Source organism: Crinia signifera, chromosome 8 (assembly GCF_055691185.1).
Source record: "Crinia signifera chromosome 8, ASM5569118v1, whole genome shotgun sequence".
Lineage (NCBI taxonomy): Eukaryota > Metazoa > Chordata > Amphibia > Anura > Myobatrachidae > Crinia > Crinia signifera.
In genome coordinates this window covers 98,168,238-98,192,413 of record NC_139224.1, presented here as the reverse complement: position 1 = coordinate 98,192,413, position 24,176 = coordinate 98,168,238, and the positions used below count along the sequence as shown (strand labels likewise).

General features: G+C 47.3%; 1 protein-coding gene across 2 annotated transcripts in view; it reads left to right on the top strand.

Moving 5' to 3' along the window:
- Positions 1-47: 47 nt before the first annotated feature.
- The window catches only part of CAMSAP2 (calmodulin regulated spectrin associated protein family member 2), a 145,511-nt gene continuing 121,382 nt past the window's right edge, over positions 48-24,176 (top strand). For both annotated transcript variants that reach the window (XM_083156854.1, XM_083156853.1), the window contains exon 1: positions 48-1,414. In XM_083156854.1, the coding sequence (XP_083012980.1) occupies positions 1,273-1,414 (142 nt within the window). In that variant the 5' untranslated portion in view covers positions 48-1,272. The remainder of the gene's footprint in view (positions 1,415-24,176) is intronic.

Below are 24,176 nucleotides of genomic sequence, written 5' to 3'. Positions count from 1 at the left end.
GCCTAGCTGCGCCTGCGCACACACCGCCTCCTGCAGCCCGCGCATGCTCCCCAGTGACAGCTGTCTTCTCTGTCCAGTGCGGCAGGAAAACCCGCAGCGGCGGCGGCAGGCGGGGAGGAAAGGAAGCGGGGGAGGGAGAGTGGGCAGAGGATGGAAGGGGACAGATAAAAGACATAGAAATAAACCGACAAGAGGCGGGGGAGAAGGGAGCTGGAGTGTGATCTCAGCCAGGGCCTGCGCACCGGGGTCTGATACCGGGATTCCCGCACTCATCTCATACAGGACAGCCCACCGGATCCCAGAAGCCGGAGACGGGCTCAGACACATCGATGCCATAAGGGGCAGATGCAAAGGAATTCGCTGTCATCCAGGGATCCCTTCTCCTAGGGTCTGTACTGCAGGATCCCACATCACGCCTGCATCAGCCAGTGACAGTGAGTAACCGGGAGATCTGCTCACAGGCATCTCTCCCAGTCCGAGGATCCACAGATCACTCGCAGCCCAGGGAGGGATCTGTATGCTGCACAGTGGCCATGACTCCCTCCTCTGTCACCAGATGATGTGCTGCTGCTGCTTCTATAAAACATGACTGTGGCTGGGAAGAATTGCACATATGTCTGTCCCTATGATACAACGTGCAAATACATCTGACATGGAGAAATAATGACTGCAGAGTCCGACATCACCTACAGGATCTGTGCATGCTGATGAATGCAGTCCAGGAGACTGGAGGTGTCAGTGGGAAATAATCACATGATCACCTGGAGTCTGGGATACAGTATCCTACAGGAGACCCCCCCACCCCATGTACTGTACAATCAGAATTTCCTCACCTCTTCTTGCTTTGATTACACTGATGACATGTTTACAGTCCCAGGTTCCTGGTAAACACTAAGCAAAAGATGCACTCACTTTAATGCTCACACATTTTATCACTACAGGATTTTGCACGATTTTAAGGCTAAACACTAAAATATTGAATGAGACTGCTGTGAGCTGCTATTATTATTTAAATATTCATGGACATTTGGCCATGGGTGACATACAAGAAATGCATTGGAATTTAACCTATGTTTGAAAGACATTTGTTATTTAAAGGATCTCTGTTGTAAACACACTGAGTAGGCCAAGATAATCCCTATACACGTTCGCAATGGGATAAGAAATGGTTTCTTATATATGCACGCGTTAATGGAACCCGTCACAAAATGTTAAACTGACTGGATTTATTCTACAAATCATGTAATTTGAAAGGGTCAGCAGGTTTCAGCCATGGTGGACGTAGCAGAAGGCCGACAGGAGGTGAAGAAATCCTTCATTGTCCCGGCCATCAAACCTTTTGATCACTATGACTTCAACAGGGCCAAGGTGGCCAGCAATCTGGCCTGGTTGGTTGCCAAAGCCTTTGGGGCAGGTAAGTTGCGTATGTGGTTTTTGTTTTTTATTCCCACTATAGGAAAATGTAGCATCGCATTTATGCAGGCTTCTGTGATTCACTGGAGGTTTTAGGTGATTTCTTTTTGTTGGCTCAAAGTGTCCTAGTTATACATGTTGCAAAATATGTTTTTGAAGGTAGTTTTAATGTTGTTTGCCCCCACTGTACAGAGAAGTACATGTGTTGTGGTACAGCTACTACTATTTTCCCATATTTACGTGATATCATGCCTTGACTTGCAGAGAAAATGCCTGCATTTGGTGCTGCCTGCAGTGTCCTCACTTAAGGTTAGCAAATCCAGGAATGTTTATGTAATCCAGTCTGTTCTGTGTGCGGTAGGATTTTATTATAGTATCCAGTTTAAAGCCAGGCTACACCCTGCCCTTATTAGATGCCATGGTCTATCACTTGCCTTTAACATTTTCAGTATGTCTGCAATCCTGAAGTAACTGTGGGAACCCCGGGCCCTGGATTTTCTGTTACGTGGAAATACATTGCTCTGCAATGCAAGTGTTTGTTTTACATTGTGCTGCTAGTTCTCAATTCTAGGACCATTCATACAGTAAGATAAGACTGTTGTGATATTACGCTACTTATGGGTTGTGCCCACAGTGAGGGTGTTGACAGGTACACTGTCACATGGATGTGACTAAGAACAATGTACAATACACTGCAGACATAGACATGCGTCAGTCTGAGCATGCTTCCTGCATTTGTCACTACAGTAGATGCTCCTCAGCACCAGCACTGCTGTCCTCCATGCACCTTTTACTGTATTATACTTCCCATTTGTCCTGAATCATCTAAATACCTTTACCCACTTAACTTAAATAATTTTTCAAATACATCAAGAACATCTATTGAAACGTATTCAATATGATTTTATGAAAATAAAAAACGAAACCAAGCATCTCCTAAAAACAGCGATTGACGGTTGCACAGATAATGTTTTAAAATGATGGCTAGAAGCCCATTGATGGTGCACCTAGCATTGGTTGAGTTCTGTGCATGATTTATTGCCATTGGGCCATGTCCGATGGCAGAACCACAAGCCACTGGGTGTAAACTATCCATCCTAGAAAACCATCAATGGACAGTGACCGCCACTAGTATGTTGTGTATGGATTTGAACTTACAATACCATTTTTTTTATTTGGTTATTATTCCAATGCTCTTGCTGACCCTCCTCCCTCCGCATCTACTCCTCTCTGAAGTTGCTCTGTAGGTTCACTGTCTGTCTGGCAGCATTTTTCTGCAGCCACCAGGAGCATGCTGGGGGCAGAGGCACTGTGTGAATAAGGGGGTGCTGCCGCACTGCCTGATTTACAGTGATTAGGAGACACTGGGCCGAATTCAGCATGGATCACTAATTAGAAAGCTTGCAAACCGAGCGATTATCGGACCACTGCACATTTGCAGCATTTGTATTGCGCAGGCTCAAATGGCTACTGAAACTGCTTACAATCCAGTCGCAGTTTGACTGCCAGGAAAACTGGGGGAGAAAACATGCAGTTTCCTGGGTGCGCGTGGAAAAATGGAGGCGTGCCCAGGTGTTTTTAGGGTGGGTCTATGATGTCATCGCTGACCACTTCCAGTCTGTCTCAGTTACAGATTAGTGGAAGTCTCAGACTTACAATTGCACAGACGGCAAGTTTCTTCGATGTTCCGGGAATTGCGCATGGATTTGCGATGCATTTGCAGTTTTGCAAGGGGTGTTTATGCTCCCCTTCTGGGCAGTAGCTTTTTGCTTGCAGTCAATTGCGTCTTCTGTATATATCGATCCATGCTGAATTGTGGCGAGCGGACGCGTATTACTTTACATGTATTCCGCGTCCCCTCGTGGGGCTCGCTGCGCTCGCCACACTAAAATCAACTCCACGCCGACATGGATAGTGGGGGTATGAAAAGGTCGGAGGACGTGCACCCGCTGCCCCTCGCGGGATTGCTGCGCTCGCCACGCTTCGGGTTGGCGTATATCCTGGGGGTGGCGTTGACTATGAGGGGCCTTTTAACATTGTAAGGACCCATCAGGGTGCTTGTACAATAAAAAACCATGTACGATCGCATCGTATGCCATTGTATGGCATGCAATGCAATACTTTATTGTACAATATCGCGTCGCATCGCATACCATTGTATACCTTATTTAGCACAATGGTATACGATGCGATGGGCGCCGTGCTAGGAAACAAGTACCGAAAAATGATAAAGGCCGGGACATATCCTAGGAACCAGGTAGCCACCCTGTGGGAAGTTAATGTCAGTGGATTCACAACTTTCCAAGTGCCTTTTAAATATCCTGGGGTATTCTAATTTGTCTAATTTGCCCCAAGATTCTTCATCACTGTGTCCATCACTCTGCCAACCCCACATCATGCAACTACAGCTATTATAAGAATGTATCCAAACAAAAAGTCTTTAAAGATCTTTTTTTTTTTGTACATTTTCTTGTGTATATTTGCACTAATTGTTTGACATGAGCAGATTTGTAGCATAGATTGCAGCAGGTTTTCAAAGTTCTAGTTCTTTAGTGGTTTTGCCCTTCGTATTTAGTAAGGCAATAATATATAATGCTGTAGTTTTGCATGGAGTATTGAGCCTGATTTAGACCTGATTGCACGGCAGCGAATTAGCATCAACATGCAAATAGTTATCTGCCACCCCTGCCAGAGTGTAATCCCACCCTTTGCAAGCCTGGGAATGGGTAGGGAAGATTGTTGCATATCCATTCAAAACTCACTTACCATCAAATGATTTCCCCACTGTGTGCAGTCTCTGAGTAGTTCTGGACCTAAGCTGGGTACACATACAGTATATACAATTGTCGGGCCGTTCTGGGTCGGACGGCCGTTCAATTGTATATGTGTGTACGCTGTCCGGTACGAGCGATAAACGGCAAAAAACTGTCTTGACCGTCCATACTCGGTCGGTCGACGGTTCTTTGCTGTTTAATTTTCATCCGACAGGATGGCCCCATATCGATACAAAAGTGCAGTGTGTACGCACGTTTCGACCGATATGCTGCCGTCCTTGCGACTATACTGCCAAAGCTGGAACGCCCATGTGGACGTTCCATAGCTGCATCATCTCTGGCAGGGTGACTAAAACACTAAAAGGTCCCCCCCACAGCCGTAACCAGCACCAGGCTGAAGAGCCGGGGCTGGTATTAAAAAATCAGGAAACCCGACAAATAGGGCTTCACTGATTTTTTTTAAAACAAGCCCCAGGCTCCAGGTCAGGGGCTGGTTCCCAAAATATGAGGGACAAAATGACCAGGGGTCCACCGTATTTTAAGAACCAGCCCCAGGCCAAACCAGCCAGCAGGGTAATGCCACAGCCGGGGGACACTTATTATATAAGGTCCCATGGCCAAAGCATTCAGCCCTCTGACCGGTCAGCCTGGCCAGGGATCCTGGGGAAGTGGGGACCCCCCCCCCCCCAATAAAGCCCCCCCCCCCCTCCAGGACTTACCTGACCAGGGTGGAGCCTGGTGCTGTCCCCGGTGGCCCTGTGCGGTGGCCACCGGGCTGATTCAGTGTAAAAAAAATAGATTTAAAAACTATTGTTTTAAACTGTGGAACTATGAGTCCCAGCAAGCCTCCCCTGCAAGCTGGGACTTGGAGAACCACAAGTCCCAGCCTGCGGGGCATTAAAGGGCCCGCTGGGTCTTGTAGTTACACAGTAAAAAAAATAGTAAAATAAATACACACTGACACATTAGAAAAATAAAAGTTTAATACATACATTACAAAAACACACTGATACTTACCTATCTTGAGCCCGTCGGTAGGTCCCAGGGTCCGGTCCGGTGGCTTGGTTCCGGGGCTGGTCCGGGGCTCCAGGGCTGGTCCGGGGCTCCAGGGCTGAAGAGTCCGGGGTCCAGGATCCGTAGTAATCCAAAGGGGTACCTGGGGAAGGAAATCCTACTCACCTGCTCCTCTGGCGACCACCCCGGCATCTTCTGTTCAAGTTGCGCTGCTCCCGGCTGCTACCATGTTATTATTAATAAATAAAGAGAAATGTTCTACATTAGGAAGTGCAAGTTGGGTAAAGATATTTTGATGTCAAATCCCAGACTGGCTTCTAATGTCTTTTAGCATCATAAATAAATAGAGCTTGATGAACCCCAGTTGCCATGGTGTCTCAGAATTGTGCTACCCGCCTTACAGCTTTCCCTGGCTGCTCAGTATTTTCAGATTCCATGCATGCCTATTGCAGACCTGCAGCGTTATTACAGTAGGCAGAACTGCAATTGTACCGGGAATCCCAGTGATCTCCTTAAGAAACTTCTATGTGATTGCAGTTGCACAGTGTGCATCTGATCTGGTTCCGGTTTTTAGATCTACAGTATCTAGATAGACAGTCAGTAGGTCTACCCCAAAAGGTCAACATGCAAAAGGTCGACAGGGTCAAAAAGTAGACACATGGAAAGGTAGACGTGAATTTTTCATGTTTTTTTTTTTTTTTTGGTTTAAACCGGCTTGTTCTTACTTGTCAACATGGAGGAAGAATATAATACTGTGCCGAATGTAGCAAACATAACGCATCACAGTAATTGAGGGTCTATGTCAACAGGTGCCAACATTGACCCCAAAAAAACAAGAAAAACTCATGTCTACCTTTTTCATGTCTATCTATTGCATGTCGACCTTTTATCATGTGGGTACAGAATAGCATCATTATTTAACGTAGGGCACAAGCTGCCATCATGATCTGTGTGGATCAGGCTTGCGTGCTTGAGGCAGCCAGGTAAAGCTGGTGTAATGCGGTTGTCCTATCTATGGATGCCAATCCCAGGGCATTGTTTCAATCGTGGGAATCGGTATTGAAAAATGCTCAATGCTGGGATTGGCATCCCTAAAGGTAAAAAGGCCCCACTCCCCACATTTACTTACTTGGGGGATCGGGGCGGGCAGCAGAGTTGCGGCAGAGCCGTGAAGAAGAGACAGTTGGCGGGTGTGATGGGCATCGGGAGTGGTCTTCAGGAGTCAATCCCCACATGGAGCGCTTGGGGAGAGAGCTGGGAGCGCTGATCGGGAGGTGGAGGGTTCTGGCGGTGATGGTGCGGCCTGCGCAGCGTTAACTATGGCCAAGTCATGCTGCGCAGGCCGTACACCGGGGTCGGGAATAGCCAGGCAGCGTCTGAGCTGCTCAGACGCTGCCTGGCATTAGACTGTGCATGTGCAGTCTAATCCCAAAATTCCGGGATCGGGTACTCCAATGGAAACCCCAGGCATTTAGGGGCCAAATCCCGGGATCCCTCCGATCCCAATCCCGGGTTCCTAGTTCTATCCCATCAGTTCAACTTGAGAATCCTTGGTGTTGTCATGTGTATGCAATTTATGATATGGCTTGCTGATTGATTAACTATGCCTAACTGTGCGGAGTTTGTATATTATCCACATGCTGCACGGGTAACTGGTTTACTAAAGGTATACCAGTTTCCTTGCATAATTCAAAAATGTACTGGTAGGTTAATGGCTCAGAACAAAAAGTAACCCTAGTTTGAATACGGTGCGTGTTTACTGTACATGTAATAGGGAATACAGATTGTAAACTCCACTGGGGCAGGAAATTATGTGAATGGCCAAATATTCTCTGTAAAATGTGCGCGCTATATAAATAACTGGTAATAATAATTCTGACTTTTTTGCATCTGTTGTTTGTGATTTCTAGATTAGGTACTTGTTTCCTAGAACGGCCACAATCGTGAGTGATCGTGGCTCTTAATTAAGGGACACGATCCTCACGATGTGGCCGATTTTTTACAATTTTTTCCCTTTTGATTGACAGAAATCGGGTCAATCGGTCGGTCGCGACCAATTAAAATCGGCCGCGATGCGACCGACCGATTGACCCGATTTTTCCATAGACTTCAATGTTAAAAAATCTTTTAACATTGAAATCGGGAGGATCTTGTCGGTCTTGTGCCATTATAATGGCACAAGATGAGATGGACTTGATTAAGTCCATCTCACATAGGGAAAAATGATAAAAAAGGTGAAATGGGCCAATATGACCCATTTCACATTTTTTATGTGCCCGCCATGACCCCACGATAGACGTCAACCCGAAGCGTGGCGAGCGGCGGCGGTGCGCGTCCTCCGACCTTTTCATTCCCCTACTATCCACTAGGGCGTGGAGTGAGAATAGAATAGTGTGGCGAGCGCAGCGAGGCGAGCGCAGCGAGCCCCGCGAGGGGACGCGTATACCTGTGAAGTTATACGCGTCCCCTCGCGGGGCTCGCTGCGCTCGCCACGCTTCGGGCTCGATGGCTCGCTGCGCTCGCCACACTATTCTATTCTCACTCCACGCCCTAGTGGATAGTAGGGGAATGAAAAGGTCGGAGGACGCGCACCGCCGCCCCTCGCGGGCTCGCTGCGCTCGCCACGCTTCGGGTTGACGTCTATCGTGGGGTCTAGCCCACTTAGTAACATTTGGGGGGGCAATTGAAAATAATTAGGTGAAAAAAAAAAAAAAAATCGGGTGAAAAATCGGTCGGTCGGATCGGTCGCATCGCATGCGACCAAATCGCATGCGATGCGATCGATCCGATTTTTTATCTTACGACCACAACGATCTAAATCGTTGTGGCCGTGCTAGGAAACAAGTACCCTAGATTATTTTTCCCCATCAAGTTAATTTAGACATAGAGGAAGATAGGTCTGAAATTCTATAATTTTGAGGCATATTGGCTACATGTCTCCTATCAAAACACTCTGGAGATCATTCGGACACTGCTATGACTGCATAGAGTATTTACTTGTAATCATGTCTGTGATTTTATGCTAATTCTAGTATAAGTCCTACCTCCATGTGTACAGCTGGTCATCTGTACAGTAGGGTCTGTGTGTGTATATTGATACAATTTTCATAATGTTGGCTCAGTGTGCAATCATAATAGATTGGAAATTAAGCCACAAAGATGCAATTATACAAGGGGTTGCATAAAAATAACTCTTATGAAATATTTAGGAGTTGCAACCATTTTTATACTCATATTTTCAGGGGCTCAAATGTAATTGAAACATTAACATATGAAGTTATTAAATAACTATAATAATAAAATATTTCTTTTATGTGTTAAAAAAAAATAAAATAAGCCATGCTGCATGAGTTAAAACAGAGTGGGGGAACATTGACCTTAAACGATCCCAAAATGGTTTAGTATGTTTCACCCATCTCGAGCACATAGTTTGTGGACACAGCATTCAAAGAAGTTGTGTTTTACCATGTGTAAAAAAACTTAGTTCAAAGGTAGAGCAACGTGTTAAATGGAACAAAATGCCCACTGACCTTTTTTGTATGCTCACCATGGCTTACATGCTGAATGCTTTTGAGTGGCACAAAAATATTTAAGGTGTGTACACACTGGGCGGACTTTTGTGTGCGAAATCCCCAGTGTGTATGATGTCGGCGGCATTGGCAAGTTCATACACACTTGCCGATTCTGGCGGCCAATGAATGAGGGGGGCATATTCACTGGGCGTTAATGATATCCTCCGTCATCTGTGCATATACGGGCTCAAGTGACCGTTACGAGGATGTCAAAGATGAACGTCCGGGAACACCTTGCACATCACAAACAAAGGAAACCTTTTTGAGTTGTCTGTAAACACAGCATCCAAATGACAGCAGAGATGGTCAATGTCCACAGAGAAACTGTTGGACAAGCATTGCATCAAGATCTGAACAAGTTTGTGCAGAGATATTTCCAAGGCTTCTCATTGCCATATAGAAAGAAAGCAAAATTGTATAGACATTTTTTTTAGATAAGGTTATTTATTACCTGTGATAAAACATGGCATTGTCAGGAGCGCTTGGCGGCTGGGGGAGGCTGTGCGGGCAGCGCACACAGCGCTTCCGCCCGGCTCCGCCGAGCGTCTGGACTTCCGCCCGGCGGGGTGACGTCACCTCCGCCCGACGGAGTCCCGCGTCAAGTGTTCCCCGGCAGCCGATCAGCGGTTGCCAGGCAACGGGGGACGCCGGGAGGGTTACGCTCGGCCACGCTACAGGCAGGGGGCTCGGCAGCACAAGGGGCACTGATAGGCTGCACCATCCCTTTTAAGGGATGTGTACAACCAAGATGGCGCCGGTTATAGCCTTGCAGCTAATATACCCGGTCGCTGGTAGTCCTGCCCTGCCTGGTCTCCAGTTCTCTTGCCCGTGCCTGTAGATTGCCTGGTTCCTGGTGTGCCTGGATTCTCTTGCCTTCTGGTCCCGTTTTGGTTTCCTGTTTCCATCTGATCCCGGGTCGGAGCCTGCGTGGATTCTACGGTTCACATCTTTCGTGGGTCACGTAAGTGCTCCTTGGGAGCCCGGTGATATTTCTCTTTACATCTGTGGCCCGCCGTGGCCTTTACCCCCCCTCCGTGGGGTGATCCTGTTGTTGTTTCTGCGTTCCTCCCTCCTTTTCTCTGTCCCTCCAGTTCTGTCTCCCTAGTGTCGTCAGGCAGGGGTTCCCCTCTTTTCCCCCTTTCCCTGGTGTTGGGGAGTAGTTGTCGTATTCTGTGTTTCCCCTGTATTTGGTGTTTGCGACTGGGTCGCTTCGTCCCGTCCTTGGCCCGGTGCCGGTCAGTTAGGGGCTTTTCCCAGCTAGGCCCGTTAGCCAGTGTTTCCTCTTGTGTTACCCCCTGGTGGTCGTTCTCCCCTTGTCATTTCCTAACACCTGGCTGCATCGGGGTCTGAGCCGGCTTAACCAGCTCATTCGAACGCGGCGGCTACAGGCGAAGCCTAGCTCTCTGCAGGGGTTTACCACCTACCCGGGGGACTCAATAGAGTCAGAGTAGGTTTCGCTGTGGCCGTCCTAAACAGCGGTCCCAGCTGCTGGGCTCACGCCTATCTGTCCGTCTTCCGCAGTCTGGGAGGTCACGTGGTGCCTCGCCAGGCAACGTGACACTCCACTTAGTCCGCTGCGTCACGGGGTGCTTCGCCAGGCACCGTGACAGGCATTTCTAGTTTGATCCTGAGGAAAAAAAACAATCCATGCTTTGGAAAACACCAGCATCACCAAGAATGAAGAAAGCACGTCAAAGCACATCCAAATTCAAAGCCATGTTAATGTATTCACTGATATTAATGGTTTTATTTTGGCAGACTGTGTACAGAAGGCGCAGCAGTGAATCAACATTACAAAAATGTTCTACCAACCTTGCAGGAATGAATCATAAGAATAAGCTCAGAGTTATGAAAAAATGGTCCTTAGGACAATGCAACAGTCCACACAGCTCGCTCTGTGAGGTGTGTTTTTTTTTTTTAGGGTTTTATTTGGCCAAGCAATGAATTGCAGAGGGTGCCGAGAATTCCTTAAATGGCAAAGTTCGCCACCAATGTTCGCTGCATCGTGTGGCAAGCCCTGCCGTTTTAATGGGCACGCTCGCCGTTTCCACCTTGCTGAAAAGTACCAGCGAGGTGGAAATGGCAAGTGAAGGGGAGGTAGTTGAATACTCGGACGGCGAGCTATCGGCACTGCTCGTCGTCATAGCATTGAATACCACCCATAGAGTAGCTTATACAAAGTTAATTGCTTTATAAAAAGTACATGCCAGAGATACCTATATGCATCTTAAAGATGGTGACCATTGATGGCTGCCAGCTATCGACACACCAACAGATGGGCATCTCGATTCTTTTCCTGACAGGCTTGTGGGCCAATCAGAACCTGGGAGTGGGACTTCACCAGGTGTTGGGGATGGAGCTATGCTGTGTCCCAGCATCTTGTTAAAAAAAAAAAAACCATTGGGTTATACTGTGCCATCAATAAAGGAAAACCATATGGTTCTCTACTGTCAATAGCAAAAATGTTCGACTTTAGCTATAAACTATTTGATGAATTAGAATCCTTAATACTTCTCAATATGTGCCCACCTCTTCATTGGTAGCATATGTGCCAGGCTTAAACCGGCAGGTCTAAAATAAACATCTACTTACTGGTAACTGTGTGCTTCTGCTGCTTTGTATGAGACACTTTTACATGAACACGCCATTAATGTACTTGGGCTTTGTTAGCCTGCCCCTTTCATCCCTCTGCTGGGCCTTTTTCAGTTGCGAACCCCGGAAATGCTCAGGATTGAAATGCTGTACACTGTGTGCGCATTTGCTTTGTGAAGATGTGCTAGTACGGTGCCGTATAAAGGTGCCCATACACTTATCTGATTTGTGCCGATTTTTTTACCCTATCCCGATGGATCGTGCTGAGAAATTGTCCCAAATCGGATGTATTTCACATTCCCCTCTGACCCAATATGCGCATTGTGTCGGACCCTACAGATTCAACCTGCTGCAGGTTCAATCTGTCGAATCCGACCCATCAGCGGCACATCCCAGGTGCTTTTTAGCACCCACAATGTGTTGGGTCCGATCCATAGGTGTGTGCCAGGGGGAAGGCACCACTGGCACACACCTATATGCAGGGGCGTGGAGCTGGTAGTGGCTGGATCAGGGTGGCAGGGAGCTGGTAGTGGCATTTGCCAGGCAGCGGGGAGCAAAGCGGCTGCTGAACTTTGAAAAATATTTTCAAAAGACTGATTGGCTGAGAGAATTCTCTCAGCCATCAACTGACCGGGCAGTCTTTTGAAAATATAATTTTTTTAATTCATCAGCTGCTTTGCGCCCCGCCGCCCAGCAAATACAGCTACCCGAAAGCTGATAGCTGGCCGGACCCCGCTGCCAACACCCTGCCTCCCACCGCTGCTGCAGCAGCTCCATGAGAGTTATTACATGCAATAAATCCCATGTGATTTATTGCATGTAAAAATGGCACATCAAGTGCCGAATTGCAAGTGAGCCTCCCGGGGAGCTGCCGGGAGAAGCTCAAGGGCATATTGGTCCGACTTGTCCTTAGGAGGGGGCCTTAAGGGGCAGAGAGTAGTAGATTCATTTTGCTGGGCATGCATCAGCTGCTGTGTACCCAGCGTGATATTGGCAGCAATGGTGATCTGGAAGGGTGCTGGCCTCGGTAATTGCATACACCCTTGCGGGGGCCACACTGCGTTCTGCAGCATGCCTCTATCTAGTGATATCCTCCATTGTGGGGATGTTACTAATGATGTGCGTACACACTAGTCGAAAGTTATCGTGCACATCATCAACAATATAGTCTAGTGTGTCCGCACCTTTAAACTTTCAATACAATCTCTTGTAAAGTACAAATACAACCTTCATTAGTGTCAAGATTACGTCTCACATTACTGTGGCTTCTGAGTGTGGTCAGTATGTTAGTGCACCTGGAACAAAGCCATCTCTAATAATGATCCTGTAGATTATACAGTACATTAGGTTTTTTTTTTGTGGATAGTATATTGGGCTACTTGAGTACCTGGGCCTTATTCAGGGGTGCATGCAGTTGCATGAGCAGCTACAATTTCAGTTGATGTGGGCTTGCGGAAATATGCTAATGACTCAGCCACCACCTTATGCACAGAGCTGCCCACTGCTGGCATCTCCCATCCACCACTTATGTACAAAATGGGCACATCAGATCCACATTGGTGGTACCATCGGACCTTTGTGCAGAGAGATGCTGTCTCAGATTGTCTCATCTAAAATGAGTGGGCCTTACAGTGACTGATCAGGTCCTGCCTACATAACGGTCCTGACACACCCACATTTTTCTAACTACTCCTATAGGCTGACTGCACATCACTCAGTTTGTGTATAAGTCATCTCTTTGCCTGTAAAGGTGCCCATACACAGTATAATTATTGTATACAATATTGCATCCCATCACATTGCATAGGTTTTGCAATGAGATGAGATCTAGTACAAAAAGTATGTGCAGCACATACTTTTTGAGCCGTGTGATGAGATGTGTGATGGGAGCGCGCATCTCATCACACCCAGCAATTGTCCCATGTATGGGCACCTTAACAGCTGATCGATCACTGCCCGTGTACAATCGCAGAACTAAGGATACCCCTGGAGTCATCCTGCTCTGTAAAAAAAAAAAAAAGCATTTTCCTGCCTTGTGTGCTTTTATCAGAATGTGATATCATCAAATACGTAAATAAAAAATTTCCCATGTTTTTTAATAGGGCTCTGTAGCAAAATAAATATGAGCTGTACAATTTGTAGCTCAGTGGAATATAATTAGTCACTGACCACTTGATCATCAAGTCATCACCCTTGAGAGAGATTCTCTTTGTGAAATCATTTGTTAAAGAACACATTGCAGACATGTAATGGGTAGTATATGCTGGATGTAATGCATGTTTAAGCTTCTATGTGCGGTTTTTTTTATTTTATTTTTTTTAAGTAATGAACCTAAGAAGCCAGTTTGAGATCAATATATATTTATTTTGGGCAAATAAACCTGTTTGTACTCGTACACATTGTATACAAATAGATTACACTTTTAATTCCTTAAATGATTGCCTTATCAATGTATCCATCCTTAGCAGTGATCCCAGTAGTGCACATTCTGGCATTGTCAGTCCCCTGATCTAGTTTCAATTCTGATTGCAGCCCACTTGTCTGGTGGCATTTCCCAGAGGTGATTTTATTTTTTCTTCTTTTCTTGGGTACTCTTTACTTAGAAGGGCGCCCATCTCGGGGATTGAATGCACTAAAAAATCGGGTGCGATCAACCGACGAGATGCCCGAGATTTCCCATAGGGAACAATGTTAAATGTCTCAATTGACCCGATTTTCCTGTTCAATGCCTCAATTGACCCAATTTTTCCATAGGAAACAATGTTAAATGGGCCACAGAGGCCAAATAGGCACCCTGAAGTGAATAATGGCCACCCGAATTGTTAACGCCACCCCACGATCAACGTCAACCCGAAGCGTGGCGAGCGGCGGCGGTACGCGTCCTACGACCTTTTCATACCCCCACTATCCACGTCGGCGTGGAGTTGAGAATAGAAAGTGTGGCGAGCGCAGCGAGCCACCGAGCCCGAAGCGTGGCGAGCCCCGCGAGGGGACGCGGATACCTTCACAGGTATCCGCGTCCCCTCGCGGGCTTCACAGCTGTCCGCGTACCCTCGCGGGGCTCGCTGCGCTCGCCACGCTTCGGGTTTGGTGGCTCGCTGCGCTCGCCACACTTTCTATTCTCAACTCCACGCCGACGTGGATAGTGGGGGTATGAAAAGGTCGTAGGACGCGTACCGCCGCCCCTCGCGGGCTCGCTGCGCTCGCCACGCATCGGGTTGACGTTGATCGTGGGGTGGCGTTAACAATTCGGGTGGCCATTATACACTTCAGGGTGCCTATTTGGCCTCTGTGGCCCATTTAACATTGTTTCCTATGGAAAAATCGGGTCAATTGAGGCATTGAACAGGAAAATTGGGTCAATTGAGACATTTAACATTGTTCCCTATGGGAAATCTCGGGCATCTCGTCGGTTGATCGCACCCGATTTTTTAGTGCATTCAATCCCCGAGATGCCCGAGATTTTTTACTAACGATGCCCACGATCAAAATCGTGGGCGCCCTTCTAAGTAAAGAGTACCTTTTCTTGTTATTTGCACATCTCGAATAACCATGTGCAGATGTTCCCAAAAAAGTTCAGTTGGCTTGCCGACTCTGGGTTGGGGAAAGAATGTTTTTCTTGAGCCCCTGTTGTCATTGTTTTGACTAAACATAATTTTTGCAACAACTGGCGGTCAGTTTTGGGTCATATTCTTACTGTACTGTAAAACTACGACCAATAAGATGAGTGCAGGAAGGGATGGCGTGGTGCACCACTTTGTTGTGGTAACGCATGGAGTCCATGAACCCTTGACTGACCTCCGACAGTCACTACCTACAGTATGAAACATTGTTAATGGAAATTATATTTTTGTTTGTGAGCTGTGCATCTTGACCCAAACACATCAAACTGTGAATAGTCTATGAAAATTAACTTTTTAATATAAATAAATGGTGGTCCAGCTCCTTTCTTCAGAGCAGCACTTATTTGACGAGCTGTTTGGAATCTGTCTCATTTGGAAAACTCACTGATACATTTGATTCCTGTTTTTGTGGTCACTCGAGGTTGTCTAGGTCATGGGAGGTCACATACATTGTTTATGACATCTCTTGAGGGTACAGTGCATGCCACCAATTTCACACAGACTAATCCTGACATTTCTCAAAGCTACTATGCTTTCAATTGAAAAATCCTTCCTGGTAGCCGTCTACAAGACTCTTTTTACACGTTTTCATGTGTTAACAGTATCAATATACAAGGTGAACACCGGAATTCTTCCACTGTGTATGTGTTGATCAACTGGTTTAAAAACAGCATTGGATGTGTATCTGATATCCCTATGAGAAATTTTGTTTCTTTTCAGGAATCAGAAATGATCCGGTTGTTAGCATACCTCCCAACTGTAGGGAGGGGGGTATTCAATCCAGGATCACGGCTGTAGATCCTCCCGACAGCTGCGATCCTGGCCCGTTTGAGGTTTGATCGACAGGTGAACCACAGGCGAGATTCAATTTCCCACCTGCTTTTTGGCACAAAGGGACAGGGCCGTGAAAACGGACGTGGATTGTCGATGTGCGGCCGGGATCGCGACAATCCACGGCTGTTATCGGCAGAATGGGCCCTACGGCTTCTAAAGCCGGTCTTGTTCTTCCGAGATCCCGCTTTGATGCTGTCGCTAAAGACATCGGGAATAGCAGTGGCACATTGAATACCCCCTACTGTATGTCGGGTATAAGATTAGGGGGCGTGTCCTGGTGGTTAGGAGACATGGTTCTTGAGGAATGATACACCTGTGAGTCAGAGCAGAGTTCATCATTTGCAGAGAAATGTAATCTGGTGGGTTTATTGAAGTTAATGAGCTGTAGTGAACAGCTAGCGTTGTCACCCCCAGGAAGTCATAACAAATGTCACCTAATTAGTGTACAGTGTAGTTGTCATTAACACTGATTAATGTGGATGTTGGTAGCAAATGTGATCTACATTCAGCTTCTTTGTGTGATGAACTTACTGTATATTAGCTAATAAATGCAAAATTAACATTACATTGGTACATATCATGTGCCAAATAGGAAGCACAGCTTTTTATTTATCTATGCATTTAGCTATATTGATTAGTGGAACATCTTCCATTCTGAATATAAAAAATACTTCTCACGTTAGCAATATTTAATACCGAAATGTAAGGTGCCCATACGGCTATATGGCTCTTTTTCACACTAATTCGACCCATCAAGTTGTTAAATCATGTGAAAAGTACCATATTGTATATGTGTTTCACCTCCGGGTCTGACCTGATGCGCAGTCCCGCGTGGATCGGATCAGGAGATCGCCGTGGCTGCCACAAGGATTTGTTGAATATTGTGGCAGTCAATGGATTCGCATATGATACATCGTATGCCAAAGGAGATGCAGTGTATCGTATGTGACCCTGTTTTCTCTTTCAATGGTCCTGGTGACACAGCTCAACACTGGGATGTAGGAGGGTCCGAAGGAGCCAGGCACCTATCCTAAAGTTTTCAGAGGGTAGGCTCCTCCCCTACTGCATCCCGGACTCTTCAGTTCGTGTTAGGTGCCCACTGGAGTGGGTGCTATTCTAAAGGGCTGCGGGAGCAGCTGAAGAAATAGAGTAGTTAGGGGATTTTTATTATTTTATTAATTGTACTCTAGCTAGGTAGGCACAGTGTGAGGATTCTCATAGTGAATCCTCACACTGCTAGCGCAGCAGGAGCTGACAGAAGCGCGTCCTGTCAGCTCGCTGTGCACTAGGGAGACGCTGTCTGGCCTCCCTGTGCAGCGCTTACAGCTTCTTTTAAGAAGCTGCCTGGGCTCCGGAGCGTCCTGAAACCGGCTTCACGCTTAGGTGGGGATCATGGGGGAGAGGCGCTCCGTGATGGCGGCGGCCATTTTCTGCGGAGCTTACACACTGAGCTCCTGATATGAGAGGACAGCAGTGTTGTTACAGGCATGTTCCAAGTGATCCCCAGCCGAGGGGGAGATACTGGAACTAGGAAATCCTACTAAGGGAGCGGCTGACTGGAGGTGGTTGGCGCCAAAAGTCACGGACCCCGCAGCAGCAGGGACTTGGTCCCTTCCCTCACTCTGTTTTTGGCGCCTTTCAGAACGCTTGCAGCGGAACTGAGCTGGCTTACAGATCCTGGCAGAGTGTTTGGATTTCCTGGGCATCGTTTTCCCGCATCTGAAACCGACAGACAGCTAAGTAACTGCGTGCATTAACCCTGTATAATCGCTGTTGTACATTGTATGCACTGTGTAGGTTACTTTACATCATGTCTGAGCAACAAGCTGTGGTTTTGGGGGAGGGAGCCCTTATTACACTGAGCGCTTGTAATGTGTGTACACAGAAATTTGTCCCTGAGCAGATGGCCAAGGGGGGCTTATGTATTGCTTGCGCTGCTGTGAGACCCATGGAGAGTGAACCCCAGAGGGCAGAGCAGATTGAACCCGCGTGGGCTAGTGCCCTGGGCAGGTCAGTGAACGCTTTGGTGCAGTTATTGGACAGACAGAGTGATGTCTTGGTAGAATCTCAGAGACCTATGCCATCATCTCAGCAGTCCTCTGGCTCCTTGCCTCTTACCCAGGCAGATCCTGCCTTAATACAGGTTATGCAGGATACTGCAAAGGGGATCAACAGGTTTAGTGAAATACTAGACAAAGTTGATGTTGATGTTGTTGGGACCCCTAAAAGGTCTTACTCAGTGCCTTTCATGGTAGATGAAGAGGAGGGAGCGTATACTGACATTCCCTGGGACCAGGGTGATGATTTGGAAGATGCCTCATCTGCAGGGGTAGAGGATCTTATTACAGCTGTAAAACAGGCTTTAAAACTGTCAGTGGAGGATAAGACTCCTGCTAAAGGGGTGTTTAAGCGACAGCGTAAGGAGGCTGTTACATTTCCTTCTGATGAAGGCTTACAGGAATTGTTGGAAGGGGCTTGGAAAACCCCTGATAAAAGGCTGCAGATGCCTAAGAGATTCCTAAGTCTGTACCCCATGCCAGAGTCTCATGCGGAGCTCTGGGAAAAAGTGCCAGTTGTGGATGCCTCTGTGGCGCGTCTGTCTAAGGCTACTGTATTACCAGTACAAGGGGGTGCAGCTTTCAAAGATCCTGTGGACAAAAAGCTGGAGGGTAACCTCAAAGCTATATTTGAAGGGGTGGGATTTACCCTACGTCCTCTTATTGCTTCAGCCTGGGTCTCTAAGGCCATGAATGAGTGGGCCAATGATTTATGCACCATTTTACATGCGGACCCTGGTGTATTGCTGCTGGCGGAGAAGCTTAAGGCAGCTGCAGAGTATGTGTTGGAAGCGGAGGAGAAAGCGCTCAAAATGGCGACCAGAGTGTCCACAGTATCTATTAATGCCAGGAGAGTACTCTGGCTTAAGGCCTGGGAAGCAGACAATGAGTCTAAGAAGGCCTTAGAAACATTAGCTTTCAAAGGAAAGTTGTTATTTGGATCTGAATTAGAAGAGATCATTAAACAGGCCACGGGCGGCAAAAGTACATTCCTGCCTGCCCCCACGGCTAAGCAGACATCCAGATTTTCTGCCTTTAGGCCGTCCTTTCGGCCCTCCCCTAGAGGTGGTGCGTCCTTTCGAGGACAGTCATTTAGGGGAAAGTTTCAGTCTTCCAGGGGCAAGGCCCCGAAGTCTAAGTTTGGCTCCTTTCACAAGAAACCTGTCACCAAAGGAGAGGACAAACCCTCTGCATGACTGTCAGGGGATTTGCCCGGCAGTGGTAAAGGTGGGGGGGGCGTCTATCACATTTCAAGGACGCATGGGCTTCTCTAGACCAGGATGCCTGGGTGTTAGACATTATAGCCCAGGGCTACAAAATTCCCTTCAAAGGTCTTCCTCCGAGAAGATTTATCCCCACGTCTTTACCAAAGGAAGCTCGGCTCCGTACAGCTCTGTTAAGAGCAGCTCACTCCCTGTTAGAGAAGGGGGTGGTAATTCCGGTTCCCAGGGCAGAGTGGAAGAAAGGTTTTTATTCCACTCTGTTTCTGGTGCCCAAACCAGACGGGTCTTTCAGACCAATACTAAATTTGAAGTCTCTGAATGTCCATTTATGGGTAGACCATTTCAAAATGGAGTCTCTATGGTCAGTGCTACTAAGCCTGGACCAGGGAGAATTTTTGCCGTCCATGGATGTCCAGGACGCATATCTTCATGTTCCTAAACACCCAGAACATCAGGCCCTGTTGAGGTTTGCTATAGGAGACCTGCATTTACAGTTCCAGGCGTTGCCCTTTGGTCTGGCCACTGCGCCGAGGGTATTCACAAAAATAATGTCTGTGATGCGGCTCAGGGGAATCACAGTGATACCTTATTTGGACGACCTGCTGTTCAAAGCAGAGTCAGCAGACGGGTTGCATTGTCATTTGGTAGAAGCCATCAGTTTTTTGCAGGCTCACGGCTGGCTGTTAAACTTACAAAAGTCTCAGTTGGTGCCGTCACAGAGACTCCAATTCTTGGGAGTCATTCTGGATACCCATCTACATCGGGTATTTCTCCTGGAGGCAAAGGCCAGGGATCTGGTTGCCTTAGTCCAGGAGATTCTCAGCTCTCGGAGCACATCAGTGTGGAGGTGCCTCAAGCTGCTGGGGAAAATGGTGGCGTCGTTCGAGACGCTGCAGTTTGCCAGGTTCCACTCTCAGGTGTTCCAGTGGAACATCTTGACGGTTTGGTCAGGAAACACACAGACCATGAAGTCAGAGCAGATAGTGCTGTCTTCGGATACTCGAGATTTTTTGAAATGGTGGACAGACGTGGATTCCCTTCAGTGGGGTCGGTCACTGCAGACTTGGAACTGGCTGGTAGTAACTACCGACGCCAGCCCGAGGGGCTGGGGGGGCAGTAGTCCTGGACCTGCGGCTGCAGGGCTTGTGGACTCCAGAGGAGTCTGCTCTACCGATCAACATCTTGGAGCTGAGGGCTGTCTGGAAAGTGATTTCTCTGGCGGGAAACAGGTTACAGAACCTCCCTTTAAGGATTCAGAACGACAATGCCACAGCTGTGGCGTATCTGAATCACCAGGGAGGTACACGCAGCAAACTAGCCATGTGGGAGGTGTCCAGAATCCTCCTGTGGGCGGAACAGAATGTTCCAGCAGTATCAGCTATATTCATACCAGGAGTGGAGAATATAGAGGCCGACTTCCTGAGCAGGGAGGAGCTCAAGGAAGGGGAATGGAGTTTAAACCCTCAAGTATTTCATCAGATCACCTTGAAGTGGGGAACTCCGGATGTGGACCTGATGGCATCCAGGTTCAACCATCAGGGGCCCAGGTTTTATGCCAGAACAAGGGATCCACTAGCCGAAGCAGTGGATGCCATGACTATCCCCTGGGAGGGGAATCTCCTTTATGTTTTTCCGCCAGTCCCAATGCTGGCGAGACTCTTAAAGAAAATACAGGCCCAGGCGATTCGGGTGATCTTAGTGGCCCCAGATTGGCCAAGGAGGTCCTGGTACTCGAGGCTTCAGAGATTGTCTGTGGACTCGTGGCGTCTACCTCTGAGGCCAGACCTTCTAAGACAAGGACCATTCAATCATCTGGATTCAGCTCGATTAATTTTGACGGCCTGGCTGTTGAGACCGCCATTCTGAGAAATAAAGGATTCTCTGAGGCAGTGGTTCACACCATGATAAAAGCCAGGAAGTCAGTATCTTCGGCAAATTATTATAGGGTCTGGAGACTTACATTCGATGGTGTGAGAGACGGAAGTCACACACCTCTCGTTTTAAGTTGACAAAAATGATGGAATTTTTACAGGATGGTTTCTCCTCTGGGTTAAGCCTCCAATCATTAAAGGTGCAGATCTTGGCCTTGTCCATCTACTTCCAGAAAAGGATTGCTATCTTACCGGAAATTCAGACTTTTCTACAGGGGGTGTCTCGGTTGAAACCTCCATACAAACGACCAGTAGCGCCTTGGGATTTGTCACTGGTTTTGGAATGCCTTCAGAAGGCACCTTTTGAACCTTTAAGGTCGGCAGACCTTAAGTTCCTCACATGGAAACTGGTATTCTTGTTGGCAGTGGCTTCGGCTAAAAGGGTGTCAGAGTTGGGAGCATTGTCATGTAAGTCTCCTTTCCTGATATTTCACGAGGATAGGGCAGTTCTTTGGACGGTACCTCAGTTTTTGCCAAAAGTAGTCTCTGCTTTCCATCTAAATCAGGAGATAATTCTACCTGTGTTTCAACCCCCAGAGGGTTCTAGAAAAAGGGACAAATTGAGAAATTTGGATGTTGTGCGTGCCTTACGCATTTATGTGGACAGAGTTAAGAGTGTCAGAAAGACTGACACCTTGTTAGTGTTGTATGACATACACAAAATTGGTTGGCCTGCATCTAAGCAGACCATTGCTAGGTGGTTGCGCTCTGTTATAGCATTTGCATACACTAAAGTTGGAAGGCCTGTGCCGGCCAGAATAAATGCGCATACCACCAGGTCAGTTGCCACCTCTTGGGCGGTTCGACATGGGGCAACAGCTGAGCAGGTTTGCAGGGCTGCCACTTGGTCATCTGTTCATACGTTTGCCAAATTCTATAGATTCCATGAGTTCGCGTCGGAGGATGCATCATTCGGGCGAGCAGTGCTGAGAGCTGCAGACCTGAGCGTACCCACCCAAAGGACCGGCTCTGGAACGTCCCAGTGTTGAGCTGTGTCACCAGGACCATTGAAAGAGAAAAAGGGATTTTTGTAAGAACTTACCGTTCGAATCTCTTTCTCTGATATGGTCCTGGTGACACAGCGATCCCTCCCTTACGCTCAGAAAGTATGCCAGTGTTCATGATGTTCATGTTAAATTGGTTAAAGAAACAGTTATTGTTGAAAAATGTGCATATAATATGTGCAGGCGTTTGTACTGAGTTAATGTATTCCAGTGGCTTTGAAAGATTGAACTGAAGAGTCCGGGATGCAGTAGGGGAGGAGCCTACCCTCTGAAAACTTTAGGATAGGTGCCTGGCTCCTTCGGACCCTCCTACATCCCAATGTTGAGCTGTGTCACCAGGACCATATCAGAGAAAGGGATTCGAACGGTAAGTTCTTACAAAAATCCCTTTATCCTGGAGTAACACATTGAAGGTACGCATGCGATACTTTGCAGCAATGTGTGGGGGCCTTAAGTTTAAAGTAGTAATTTGTTTAGTTTTTTCCATATTCTCTATTAAAATACACATGTACAGTAGACATCTGTTTAGACATCTAGTCGCAAGGTACAGTACATTTAGTGCTGAACTGGTAACAATAGCAGCATTGTCAGCTACTGTGACACTGCTGGCTATCTGAGAAAAGCAGACTGGGGGTCATACAACTCAGCCAGTTTAGAAAATGTACTTTAGGAGCTATACCTGTAGAATGGAAAAGCATGAATAGTTTTTATATTGTACTCTAAAATATATATTGCTCAAAAAAAAATAAAGGGAACACTTAAACAACACAATGTAACTCAAAGTCAATCATACTTCTGTGAAATCAAACTAACCACTTAGGAAGTATCACTGATTGACAATCAATTTCGCATGCTGTTGTGCAAATGGAATAGACAACAGGTGGAAATTATAGGCAATTAGCAAGACACCCCAATAAAGGAGTTGTTCTACAGGTGGTGACCACAGACCACATCTCAGCTACTATGTTTTCTGGCTGATGTTTTGGTCACTTTTGAAAGCTGGCGATGCTTTCACTCTAGTGGTAGCGTGAGATGGAGTCTACGACCCACACAAGAGGCTCAGGTAGTGCAGCACATCTAGGATGGCACATCAATGCGAGCTGTGGCAAGAAGGTTTGCTGTGTCTGTGAGTGTAGTGTCCAGAGCATGGAGGCGCTACCAGGAGACATGCCAGTACATCAGGAGATGTGGAGGAGGCCATAGGAAGGCAACAACCCAGCAGCAGGACCACTACCTCCGCCTTTGTGCAAGGAGGAAGAGGAGGAGCACTGCCAGAGCCCTGCAAAATGATCTAGAGCAGGCCACAAATGTGCATGTGTCTACTCAAATGGTCAGAAACAGACTCCATAAGGGGAGTATTAGGGACCTACGTCTACAGGTGGGGGCTGTGCTTACAGCCCAACACCGTGCAGGATGTTTGCCATTTGCCAGAGAACACCAAGATTGGCAAATTCGCCACTGGTGCCCTGTGCTCTTCACAGAGGAAAACAGTTTCACACTGAGCACGCGACAGACGTGACCGAGTCTGGAGATGCCAAGGAGAATGTTCTGCTGCCTGAAACATCCTCCAGCATGACCGGTTTGGCAGTGGGTCATTAATGGTGTGGGGTGGCATTTCTTTGGGGGGCCGCACAGCCCTCCATGTGCTCTCCAGTGGTAGTCTGTCTGCCATTAGGTACCGAGATGAGATCCTCAGACCCCTTGTGAGACCATATGCTGGTGAGGTTGGCCCTGGGTTCCTCCTAATGCAAGACAATGCTAGACCTCATGTGGCTGGAGTGTGTCAGCAGTTCCTGCAAGACCAAGACATTGATGCTATGGACTGGTCCGCCCATTCCCCAGACCTGAATCCCATTGAGCACATCTGGGGCATCATGTCTCGCTCCATCAACCAATGCCACGTTGCACCACAGACTGTCCAGGAGTTGGCGGATGCTTTAGTCTAGGTCTGGGAGGGGATCCTTCAGGACACCATCCACCACCTCATCAGGGGCATGCCCAGGCATTGTAGGGAGGTAATACAGGCACGGGGTGGCCACACACACTACTGAACCTCATTTTGATTTGTTTTAAGGTCATTACATCAAAGTTGGATCAACCTACAGTATAGTGTGTTTTTCCACTTTCATTTTGAGGGGG